Below are 13,568 nucleotides of genomic sequence, written 5' to 3'. Positions count from 1 at the left end.
TTGATATAGCTTTTCAGAACCATTTTTATTAGTCATGTGGAAGGAGATGCTCACTGTCCACCGCCCAGTGTAAATCTCAGTGCGCCAGTTTATCTGTTGCACAATTCACACTGCCAAAGTACCGCATATCTTTACACAAAAGTTGGCACAATTCTTCGATGCGTGACGTGCACCACGTGAAAGACATGCTTTTTGAAATTGAAAAGCCTCCTGATTATATAATTGCTAAAAACCTTTTGATTATTGTATTTGATTTCATTTATATGTATGTATTATGATTGTTTATCGAGTAGATGCAACACTAGGTCATTTCATTAATTTAAGGACCATGAGTAGGTGTAATTGTCATTTAATGTTGCTAACTGCAAAAAACAGCGAAATCTTTTTTTCTATTATTCTGTGTAATAAAATGAATTATATATATTATTTCAATAAATAACAAAAATATATCTATTTCTTACACTTCTTCCCAAAAATAAAGTAGTAAAACAAAAGGTGGTTCTTCGGTAGTTCAGAATGGACCCTGTTGGATCGAAAGTCGGTCAGATAGTTGCTGATTTTGTTACCCAGGTAATTTAGAGGTTCAATAGAACAGGGATGCTGATTGCTCGTTCCGGTGCTTAAGAAATCGACAAAAGACTTGGGATGCAACGAAATCACCATCATGCGTATAGGCTACCAGGGGGAATACTTTCAAAATATTTGCTAGTATTGTTAGTAATACTTGCTAAAATACCTCAGTAGAGAAACAGAAGTCAATAGTATACATTGAATGCCTCAAGGGCTTAGTATAGTTTAGGCTTAGTATATCTTTAGGTTCCAAAACCATCAAGACCGAAACTGAAGTAAACTTACTTCTCGACTATACAAAGCAAATTGTCAAAGACATACCTTGAATTCACCAACAACTCTCTTGGCTTCTCTAAAGAGTTTAAAACAGTCTTTCAATCCGAGTACGCACTTCTTAACTTTCTTTAGAAAATTATCAGCAACCTTTTGAATGATACTGCGTCAAACCTAATAGAGCCGGATTAAATTTGTCGTTTGAGCTTATCGAACAAACTGGATAGTTACCCTTCAAGTGAAACCTTTAAAGCAGACAAATTTGGGAATAGCTGCAATTAATTTCAGGCAAAAGCTTGAAGATACCCAAAAGGCAAGTGATGGCGTTGATCTTTCTTACCATTCTTATTAAAAATAGTTTATAGTGCCAATGAAAGACTTGTTAAAGTTTGAAGACGAAATTGATAGCATATTAGCTTTAATTTAACCAAGAAAAATATACGCTAAAAGCTCTGAGGTTATTTTTGATATTTCCTCTAGAAAACGGACATGGAATGAGGTCAGAGGCAATGACTGATGGCACTGAGCTCAAGTTGAATTCCTCTCAGTTGAATACTTAGAAGAGTATTATTGGTATAAATAGTTGCAGTGGTAAAATTAAGTACCCCATACTGGAGAAGTGCTTATCACTGATCTTTTCGTCACCCATTAGAAATGTTCAGCTGAGCATTTGTTAGCAGCAGGGCTTCCACTTCTCATGTTTTCCCATGAGATCTCATATTTTCGGAAGATTTCTCATGGGAAAAAAATTTGTCTCATGTTCTCATGTTTTTCTCACGTTTTTAGAGATTTTCTCATGTTTTTCTTACATTTTTAGAGATATTCAGGTTTTTATTCTCATGTTTACCTTCATTCGATATAATCTCCCGATTTCTGTTGATTTGAGCTCTGTCCAGCTTGAAGCTTATGATCTTCCGCAATTTTCTTAGTCGGCAGCTTTTCCCGTGACTCATCACTGTTGTGTTCGAAAAAGGGTTGATTTGATTTGAATCTAAGTTCATAACTTCATCTGATCTGACCAGATCAGGTTCACTGGATAATTTGTCTAGAATAAGAACGTGGTTTACCTTACGCGAAGGTTTTTTTTTTAGGGTAAGTGCGAAGTTTACTGGAACAGGACAATTATACATGCCTGCACGTGTGCAACCCAAGAAGTAGGCTACTGACCTCTTCTAAGGGGTTAGGCGGCTTTTTTACTTCTATTATCTGTTTCTTTACCAGAATAACATGTTTCAACTTGAAGCCAGTTCTTAACCTGTTGCCAGTTCAAGAATTCTATAGTACAAATTCGAATACACTATTCTTACGGATCTTATAGACATTCAGTATTTGTCAGACTAATAGCCTAGTCTATATCAAAATAACGATTTCGAGTGCCAGTAACATCGGCTCCACAATATAAGAGGATGGCTTTTAAGATGCAGGCCAAAGCAGGCCATACCAAATCTGTTTTCAAAGGGACAAATCTGTTTTCAAAGTGCCGATATGTTTAAATTTTAAGTCACAGTGTTCAAAGTGTGTTATTTTGGTCTGTTTTGGGGAGACCAGAAATCTAAAAAAAACGGTTAGAATGGAGGGATCGGTGCATCAAGGACCCGATCAAACTGACTTGTAAATACGATTTTACTCGGTCTGATAGTCGTGGGGGGAGTAGAGGAAGGGGGAGTCCGGAATATTCAGCCATGCATAAATTTGGAACGGGTGACCGGGGGGTACAGCCCCCCTCATCTTTTCCTGAATTCCCCAAAATTTCGGAAACCTGGAAGTTCGAAAGCCCCTTTTTTCCGGATTATTTTGATATATTTTCGGACCGGTCCATATTCCAGATACAAGAAGAAGAATACAATAAGACCTTCCAGACCGAAGAGCCTCTTATGTTCAAACTCAAATTGGAAACGGAAGAGTTGCTTCGTACTTTCGCTTCTTCTTTCATGTTATCCAATCATATCAAATGATCTGATATAATGTCTTTGGATGTAAACACTGAAATTGGATACTTGCCAATTAAAGATATATATATATATATATATTGGCTTTAAGGCAGCTACAATTCTTCGATATAATGTCGAAGAAAGGAACCTCACATACGAGGACGCTAATGTCCAAATTGTTCTCAGACCAGCAAGGGAGTTTTACCAGGAGTTTGTTAATCAAGTGCAGATTAGCTTCGATTTTTTAGCACCTATATTTCAGCACTTGGTCATGCTTGAACGATGTAAGGCTGCAAACATGGAACCATCTACGCTGCTACCGTTCTTTCACTTTTACAGCAGTCCAGACTGGGACAAGAAGAGAATAGAGAGTGGGTTGAGGAACACCAGTACACTCGAAATTCCGTTTAAGCCACTAGAAAGTCCTCTGCTTTTCTGGCGGAAAATTGTGTCAATGAAAACGCCTTTTGGGTCACTGAGATTTAAGAACCTTCAGAAGGTATCTTCTTTCACTTCCGTTTTCAAATGTTGTGTCATCTGAATCTTTAGGTGCATGTCTGCAATCTCAGAGTGGCTTCAAGAGGGTTGGACCATCAGTGGTGGATAATACTCATTTGTGGAAGAGACTTAAAATGGTAAAAGCCAGTGCAACTTCTGAAGACTGTCGGGGAATGCCTATTATGAAACCTTAGTCCGATGATTTATTTTTATTATCTTAGTTGGAAGTTGATATTAGCTGTTTTCCTTAGTAACGAGCGAACTAACTGATGATACTCCATTTTTTTTCTATGTATGCTTTTTTTATTTGCTGGTGACCTCTTTAACCCATTTTCGGGATCATTAGTGGCTAGATTTTCCTTATCATTGTAGACTCCCCAAAACTTGTTCGGGAATCAGGTTCTAGTAAGAAGTAAAGGGGATATGGTAATTAGGTGAGACCAAGAATCTCCCTTGTAGGTGCAACACCAAACCAGCACCAAACCCCAGTGAGTAAAAACCAGACACTATTAGGAGCGCAGAATACGTGCCTATTAGTTGAAAGCTGAGTTTAAATAGAAATGAGTGATATAATGATCTGCTGCCAAATTTGGGTTTCGTTTGAACACTGAATTCAAAATATAAACAAAAGAAAATTCTCATGCGAAATCTCATGTTTTTCAAGTTTCAACGTTCTCATCTTTTCTCATGTGTTTTGGCTATGATAATATGTTTTTGACAGTTTTGAAGTTGAAGCCCCGGTTAGCAGTCACTGGCACAACAACGATGGCAAAGGCTACGTTTGGTGAAGTGCCGGATAAGACTTTTATTGTATCTTTTTTTTCAGTATCCTCGTAAGTGTAAAAAATGTCAAATGCTGTTACAATCTAAACTAAAAAATAACGATTTGATGCTTTTTCATGTAAGCTTTGTGGAAATCGAGGGTAAAATATCCATTTCTTAGGGAAAACATAGGGAGAAATCTAAAGGTAAGGATTTTTAGGGAAAATTGTTATTGAGATAAGGAAAATTGAAATAAAAAAGCGGAAGCACTGTAATGATTGTCTGTATAAGAAACGAAGTGTTTTTCTCTTGTTGGATCTGTGTTTCTGATGAGTATTTGAATGTGCCACCTTTTTGGTGGAGACTTTGGACTGTTCTGTTATCAAAAAAAAGAATGTTCTTATAATCTGGATTATCATTTAAAATCCAAATTTTAGCAAGTTCCGCAATTTTCAGCAAATCCAAATTTTTGCAAGGATAGCTGGCCTAAATTTAGCATTTATAAAACTCCTTAGTCGGCGAGTCTGCATGCCAAAGTTTTATATTCGTTTCTTTTTTATGTCAGGAATTTTCGTAATTTTAATGTGTTTATTTTCAAGGCTGTTTTATTTTGTTAACTTTTTTTCCTTTCGTTTTTCTGTACAAAAAACTTGTTTTGTTTTTTTATGGCTTTTCAAAATTGTTTATTCTTATTGTCCTTATGAAAAAAAAAATTGCTACTTAAATAATTTTAAAATTGCAAAACAGTAAATAGCAAACCTTTGCTGTAATTATCATATAGACTATCGTTAAATATTTTTATAAATGATCTTAAAAAAAAAGAAAAATAATAAGAGGAAAAATAATCATGATGAAAAATAATAGTGAAGAAAGGAGTGATAAAACTTAGGAGCTAAAATGCAAATTATCATTTAATCTTTCCTTTTTTTTTCATCACACAAAGAAGAGAATAAACAAAAGAAGAATAAAGAAAACAAACCGTTACAATATTTCGAACAAACACTAAGAAAAATCCACATATCGTACAGCTGCTGAAGCAGCTTCATACTTATTTCTATATTTGAAATATTTTCTATAGACAATGCAAAACAGCCAAACAAACTCAAAAGGAAAATTGCCCGTGAAACAGTTCGTAGTAATGAACGGTAAGTAAGGAGTGACCCGGCTCAATAGTAACCGAAACTCTACCAAACGGAATTTTGATATCAATAGATACATAAGAAAATTGGCTTATTATGGAGATTAATTTGAAAATACTTCTTCTAACAAACAAGTTTTTCAAAGGAAAGTAAAGAGCAACATTGAACCAAAAATGAGCAGAAATAATGTCAAATCATCTTTCTGGCATAAAACTACTACAATTAACCATCAATAAATAAATGAAACCAAAAACAAACAGAAATTACTGTAAATATCTGACTCAAGTTCAAAACGAGCAAAAAATAACTTGAGGAAGGCTGAAAACCCCTATGCCTTCTCAAGAGCAGAACATAATTTGCACTATACTGAAAAAAAAAGAAACTGGTAGTTTAATATACATATATTGCTATATATTCCTTAAAATTCTTAATGTTTATACAATCTAAAAAAGAGAAAACATTTAAATTGTTTTAAGTAAAGTGAACATTATGTTCAGGTGTTGAGAAAGTATGGGGGTTGTCAGCCCTACTCATGTTTATTTTTGCTCGTTTTCAGTTTGACTCCGCTATTTATTATAATTTCTGTTCGCTTCGGGTTTAATTTATTTATTGATGGTCGTTATGGTAGTTTTATGCTCGGAAGATTATTTTACTTTATTTCTGCTCACTTTTGGTTTATGGAGCTCACTTTTGGTTAAAATGTTGATTGGATGTGTTTAGAAAATGAATGGGCTTGGAAGGAGGGCTGCTTGCCCTCCAGTCTCTTTTGACTCTTAAAAAGGGCACAAGAACTCTTGATTTAGCTCAATACCCGCCTAAGTATTCATTAAAAGCTTCAGCTTAGTACTCTTAGCTTGTGTAGTAACAATAGTTGCACTAGTATTAGTAGCAGTATGGGCATACCATCTTTGGCTTCTTCAACATTCCCTTCAACACACGATGAAAGTTTAAAGTACCATCATCCGTTCCTGAAGCATTTCTGATAATTTCTTTTGACAGCCTGTGTTGACATCGTATGTTTCTATATAGTTCCATACTGTTTCAGTGTTTCCCAAATTTTTCGCCTAATTACCCCTAATATTAGTTGCAGCATTAGTAGTAGCAGCAGTAGAATTAATAGAAGTAGCCTTAGCTTTAGTGGAAGTAGTAGTAAAGTGGTGATAATAGCAGCCGTGCTAGAATTACGAGTAGAAGCAGTAGCATTGGGATACAAATATTTTCTTTTGGTTGTTTCAACATCCATCACAACAAGCCCTGTTAGTTTAATTTAGCATACCAAACTGTTCCTAAGATATTGCTGTTACGCCATTTTGACAACCTGCATACAGACAAAGTTTTGTGATTTAGTTCATATTCGCCCCCTCCCTCCCGAAAAAAATATTGACAATTTGACCTTCATAACCTTAGGCATAATTGTAATAGTAGTCACAGCAGTAGTATTGGTATTACTAGTAGTAGTATTAATAGCAATAGCAGTAGTACTAGTAGCAGCAGCAGTATTATCTTATTGCCTTTACAAGTGAAGTAGAAGTAGCAATGGAAGTAGTATAGCAATAGAAGTAGAAGTACAATAGAAGTAGATAGTTGCATCTACTGCAACAGAAGTAATTATATACTACTTCTTGCAATAGAAGTAGTAGTAGCACTAAATATAGCAGTGATAGTAGTATTAGTGGTAGCGAGTACATATTGTCTTTCGGTCAGATGATCATCCCCTTTCAACATTCTCTGAAAGTTCCAACTTAATACCCAAATTTATTCTCGAGACCCGCTCTTTTGACAATGCACATTCACACAGCGTCCTTTGATTTAGCTCAAATTTCCCCTCAATATTGTAAAAGGAGTAGTGTGGTAGTAGTAGTAGCAGTGGAAGCAGTAGCACTGGTAGTAATAGTTGTAGCATGCAAATATTGTCTTGTTGTTTATCTCCCTTATCATTTCCTGAAAGTTCCAAACTAATATGCCCAGTCATTCCTCAGTTACGCCCTTTTGACAATCTGAATGCACATAATGTGTTTTAATTTACTTCAAAAATTGCCCCAACATGCTGTGAAAGGCTCACGTGAATGCCCTTCATCTCTTAGGAAATTAAAGTTCAAACGTGAACACCTTTCTTAATAACATTTAAAATATACTATATATTAACAAGTAACGAATTCCCAAATTTACAGCCCTTGCCTTGAGGACTGTGGGGAGTTTGTCATCCCCAAATAATTACGACAATTTCAACAATACTAAATAAAATAGCTCTCTTAGAATTTTGACTGGATGTGTTTTTGGAAATGAAAGGCTTGGAGGGGAATGATTACCCTCCATTCCCTCTTGACTCTTAAAAAAGACACTAAAGCTTGCAAATTCCAATCAAATGAGCCCCATCGGATCCAAAGTTTATCCGACCACCTGTTCCATAAAAACCTTGTATGCACCGGGACATATCTCATAACCTATGTCTCTGGGGTGTTGTGTCCAGACTGAAGGCATTGTTATACACTCTTTGGACTATTGTGAGGAAAATCCATATTCACAATTTCGATAGGAAGAAGGTGTCAGGGGTGAGGGGCTAGTTGCCTTCCGTGTGTCTGGACAGAGGTTACTTGTCCCAGTGTCTGTCTTGGTCTGTTTGTATGTCTGAATCTGTGTGTTTTTATATGTTTTTTGTCTCTCTCACCATCAATTTGACTCTTAAAAGGAAACTAGAGCTTCAAAGTTCGAATCAAATGAGTCTCTTCTGAAGTTCACACAACCATCCCCTCCATAAAATTCCTTATATACCCCTAAAATATAACTTTCAAACCTTCCCCCTAGACTCGTGGAGGTTGTGTCAACCCCAAGGTTTTGTTATGTGATCCTTAGACCGTTCTGAGCAAATGGATATCGTAAAATTTCTATCGAATGCATTTAGACAAAATGACAAAATAGGACGGAGGGAAGGAGAGCTTTTTGCCCTCTGATCACTTTGACTCTTAAATTGGGCAGTAGAATTAACAATTTCCAATCCCATGAGTACCCTTCAAAGTTTATACAGCCAGCCATTCTATAAAAACCTTATATGTCCCCAGGGCATAATTTATAGGCCTTGTCCTGCGGGCTATGGGGGGGGGGGTTGTAATCCACAAATATATAATTAATGAGCATTTCAACAACGCTAAAAAAATGGATATTTCAAAATATTGACTGTTTATGCTTAGAAAAATGGGGGCAGGGGTCGGTTGTCCAATAGTTACTTTTGACGATTAAAGATGCCACTAAGTTTTCAATTTCCAATTCAATGAGTCCCTTTCGACGCATCTACGACAAATCCTTCCAAGGGTAAATCTCCATCATTTTTATTGGGGGACCAGAGGGGTCCATATCCGGATAGTCATCCATATCCGATGTGGGGACAATGTATTATTTTTTTCTTTTATTATTATTTTCTTTTTTTACCAGGACACTTCTTATAGAAAAAAATGTCAAAGAAACTTCAAAAAGATCTCATTCCATTGGAAATGGAGAGGGCTAGTGGCATTTTTAATAGTCAAAAGTAATTGGAGGTCAACCAGGCCTAATTCCAATCTTTTCTCCAAAATATCCAGTCAAAATTTTTAGATAGACATTTTGTTCAGCGTAGTTGAAAGGTCCAGGAATTATATCTTTGAGGGTAAAATTCCCCACCCTCCCCCTCTTAGCCCTCAGGTCAAGGGTTGTAAATTATATCCTGGGGTATATAAGGTTTTTTATAAAAAGGGCGGTCGGATAAACTTCGGAGAGGGCTCATTGGATTGGTAATCAGAAGTTATAGTGCTCTTTTTAAGAGTCAAAGTGATCAGAGGGCAGCTATTCCCTTCCCCCCTAACACACACGTTGCATTTTCCCGAAATGCATCTGATAGAAATTTTTAGATGATCATTTGTTGTCTGTGAAACTTCGAAAACGGCTCATTGAGATAGCTATTTTGTTTGACGTAGTTTAAAACTCCAGAAATTATGTCTTTGAGGATGGGACCCCCCTCCCCCCAGAGCCCTTAGGGCCAGGTTTGTAAGCTATGACTCGAGTTTTTTTTTGGAAAGTGTGGTTAACTTTGAAGGTGCTCATTGGATCAAAAATCAGAAGTTTAAGTGCCCTTGTAATCAAATTTATCGGAAGGCAGCTGTACCCTCCACGTCATATTTTTCCCAAATGCATTTGATAGAAATTTTGAGGTAGTCATTTGTTCAAAAACAGTCTAAAGATCACATAACAAAATCTTTGGGGTTGGACATAGCCCCCCAGAGTCTAGAATAAGGGTCGTAAGCTATGCCCCGGGGCATGAATACTTTTATAGAAAGGGTGGTCTTGTGAACTTTAAAGGAGTCTTTTTTTACTTGAAATGTATAGTACTAGTTCTGTTTTAAGAGTCAAACGTCGTGGCAGGAAAATAGCCACGCCTCTCTGATATCCTCTTTTCCCCAAACATATTCAATCGAAATTGCGAGATAGCCATTTTGTAACCAATAATCCAAAGAGCATATAACAATGTCATCAGTAATCAAATATAAGATATATTTAGGCGGACGTTGAATAAATCAAAGTAAACTGTGAGCAGGTGGACTTTCGAAAAGGTGACAAAGCAACATCTCAAGAACAACTCATAACATTAAGTTAGACCTTAAGAGTAAGTTGTGGGGGATTTTGAACTAGCCAGAAGGCACTAAGTGTATACTCAGAGGCGTAGCTACAGTGTTTTTATTGAGGAGGGGGGAGAGACAGGGTGTTATTCATGCGGTAGTGAAGAAAAGTAACTACTTGAATAGCACGCTGCTTGGTGAATTTAAAAACACTACACAATACATTGTATACAACAACACACACATTAAACAACCATAAATTTAAGTGCTGGTGCTCGGCTCTTACTGAAGTTGTCAGCAATGAGGTGCTGCAGACAATAGTAGTAGCCTATAACATAAACAAGCTTTCGGACGCTCCTAAAATTAATATCAGATGAAAACAAGAAAAACACTATTGGAACCACTTTGCCAGAAACCCCTGCATAATAAACTTACCGTCCCTTGGCTTTAATAACGAGGAAGATCTATCGGCTTGAAAAAAAGAAAGTGGCTGCAGCCACAATATTCCACATCGACAGTATCTTTTTTTTTATTTCCGTTTTCTTCTTCTCCGCTGCTAGCTGGACACTGAAACATCTTAGAAAGCTGTTTAATGGCTTATTTTAAAGGAAATTAACGTATTTAAAAAGCTTTAGTAATTTAACAAAAATAATTCTTAAAATAAAATCAAATTTTTACGAAAAACGTCATTACAAAGTACGTTTTAAATGTTTCCACTTTTTTTAAATTAAATTAATAAAAGAAATAAAACTTTAAGGAATAAATATCAGTATATTTATATTAAACTGACAATCCACGGTCATTTTTTTTCGGTAAAGCCTAAATTATGTTCTGGTCTTGAGAAGGTATGAGGGTTGTCAGCCCTAATAATGTTAGTTTTTGCTAGTTTTGAGTTTGAATTGGCTATTTATCCTAATCTCTGTTTGTTTTGAGTTCCATTTATTTACTGCCAGTGATCTATGGTAGTTTTACGTTTTAAAGATAGTTTGACTTTATTTCTCCCCCCTTATGGGTGCCCATGCTTCTATATGAAATTCCATGTTCTATATTTTTTCTGCTTACTCGAAGGAGAATAACAACAAACAAACAAAATGTCAGAAGGCCTAAAGTCGATCAACTAACTTAGAAGATAGAGTCTCGATTTTAAGACTAAAACCATCATCTGATTGACAGATTGTCAGTCAAAATCTAATTTTTCATCTGACTTTCGATATGACAACCCGATTATCCATTGAAGGGAAATGTAATGCAAAAATGGATGAAAATATTCCTATTTATATGTTCGTTCTGACAATAAGTCTGAAAAGCTAGGGTAAAATTGGCCTTTGTAGAATCTAGAAATTATCTTTTTCATTGCCCGAGGACCTCATGGTCTTGAGATAGCATTCAAGGAACCTAATACACAAAAATTAACTCAATTTGGGGACAGGATTTAATCATTTTTTTTATTCAATGCGTATTTCCACCCCCCCCCCCCCTCCCTATATTCCTGTTTAAGTAAAATTCATGCCTAAATTAATATATATATAAATATATATATATATATATATATATATATATATATATATATATATATATATATATACGTTTTCATTGTTTTATATATAGGTTTTAATAATTAAAATATTGGTTTCAATTCATTTTATAGGTCTCAACTATGCGTCATACTGAGTCTTTCACCTCACTGAGCGTGGACAGTGTGTCTATAATCCCTTCTGAAGGCAAAGTAGATTTGAAAGAAACCAAAAAATCACACAAACTAAAGAAAAATGAAGACTTTGAGGTTAAAAATTTATCCAATTATGGTGATTCACGGTTTTTGCATCGATTTTTAGAAACTATAAACGGTACCAAATCTTCAAACTTATTGTATAAAAATGTGCCTGCCCAACTCTATCGTGTAATAGGAGACATTTTGTACACAAAAGAAACTTGGGAGATGCTAAGGAATTTTGATTTAAGAGACAGAGTGGCAAGGATATCTAAATATTTTCATTGGCCCAAACAAAAGAATGGTCTAGTTATAGTTCCTTATCAAATTGATCCACGGAGCTTTAGTCACGTCGATACGTCTTTTATTTCAAGAGGATTCAAACAATGGGAAGAAGATACTTGCATCCGTACTGTTCCATGGGTACCTGGAGCACGGCTGCCTTTCCTCGGAGAAGCAAGGCTTTTTATTACTAATCAACCTGGCTCATGCCATTCTTTCATTGGAAGACTCCACCATGCGTGGCTGCAGGAGCTAAGCTTGGGCAATGGATGTTGGACCGATATCCTGGCAGCTCACGAGCTCGGGCATGCTCTTGGCTTGAGTCATGAGCATCAGAGAAGAGACAGAGATCAATATCTAATAGTTATTAAAAGGAATTATCCAAGACAAAATGAAAAGGACTTTAAAAAAGATGCACTATTCGATTATAGTGTTCCTTATAATTATTTATCTAACATGCATTACCAGTGGTATGCATTTTCCCTGGATATCAAAAATAATTTACCTACAATGCTACCTCGTGACCCAAGTCTTCAGTACCTTTTGTCTGACTTGCATAGTGTAAGTCACTATGATAAGCTAGTAATTAATCGGGCATATGGTTGCATTGAATCTTGGGAAAAGAAGTGCCAAACAAAAAATAACTGCGTAAATCACGGATACCTAGGGCCAAATTGTTTTTGTATTTGCCCCTTCGGAACTTCAGGAGGGAAATGTGAATATTTGAATTCAGATTCACTACCAGCTTATCCACCACCGTCGTGCGGAGGGAATATTGAAACACCCGGATCCTATGCCTCAGCAAGAAATAGTGGAAATCTTATTTGCATTTGGTGGATTAAACCTCCTAAATGCCAAGTTGCTGTTATCACCATCAAAGTATTTTATTTAAAGCATATTTCTCAGCAATGTAGATTTGAATTTTTTGGAATACGAAGCGCCAGCTTGTACGAATTAGATGAGCCGATGAAATGTGGGAATATGGTTAAGCTAGGCTCTAAATTCGTTGGAAAGCCTGATATAGTGATAGAGTTCCAGTCGAAAATGCCAAGAGCCCAACAAGGCTATATAGCATTTGATGTTTCCTTTAAGCATGATCCTTCTTGTCTTCCCAAATCCTTTGCAAGTGGTTACTGCCCTTTTGTAAACAGTGCTGATGGCTCAATAATTGTACGCTCATACTCTCTTTTTGAATGTTACAACTGGTTTAAATTTCCAAGAGCTGCTTATATTCGTGCTGCCACTAGGTACTTCGACGTAACTTCATCAGATCCATACTGTAACAATTCTTTTCTTCTAATAAGAGACTTATTTGGAGTGCAGCAAAAGGAGTGCAATGTAGAATACTTTAATCATATTTTTCGTGGTCAAGAAGTTCATATAAACTACAAAAACGAATTCATACGGAATGCCACAGGTTTTGTAATTATTTTATACCCTATTTATTATTAAAGAATATACCCTTCTAATTTAAAAGCACGCATAAATCCCTTTTGTTCAACAAAAATATTTAAGGGGAGTGGAGCAACAAATTAGAATGTATATTCAAAAATCTAAAATATGTTTTTTTGTGTGTTGTGCAACTGAAACCTTTTCTTTAGTCGTATGTTCTTTATTATGGGACTGGAAAAAAACAACAACATTCGTCGTGTGTTCTTTATGATAGGGCTGAAAAAATATCATTTGGGAGAAACATCGTTCTTCTGAAGTCAAGACAATGCACTAATAATATAAAAATACCTTCACAAGTGGTATTTCTAATGCCTATGGATAACAATCATAGGATGTCGCAAAAAGTGACAAGTATTTTTTTTTA

The 13,568-nt window shown here is 35.9% G+C and overlaps 1 protein-coding gene across 1 annotated transcript in view; it reads left to right on the top strand.

The window, feature by feature from the left end:
• LOC136025685 (blastula protease 10-like) overlaps positions 1 to 13,220 on the top strand; it is a 49,817-nt gene extending 36,597 nt beyond the window's left edge. Inside the window, exon 2 of the mRNA XM_065701662.1 lies at positions 11,408 to 13,220. Within this exon, the coding sequence (XP_065557734.1) occupies positions 11,408 to 13,204 (1,797 nt within the window). The 3' untranslated portion in view covers positions 13,205 to 13,220. The remainder of the gene's footprint in view (positions 1 to 11,407) is intronic.
• The last annotated feature ends 348 nt before the right edge of the window (positions 13,221 to 13,568 follow it).

Source organism: Artemia franciscana, chromosome 4, assembly GCF_032884065.1.
Source record: "Artemia franciscana chromosome 4, ASM3288406v1, whole genome shotgun sequence".
Taxonomy (NCBI): Eukaryota; Metazoa; Arthropoda; class Branchiopoda; order Anostraca; family Artemiidae; genus Artemia; species Artemia franciscana.
This window is presented reverse-complemented; position numbering and strand designations above follow the sequence as displayed.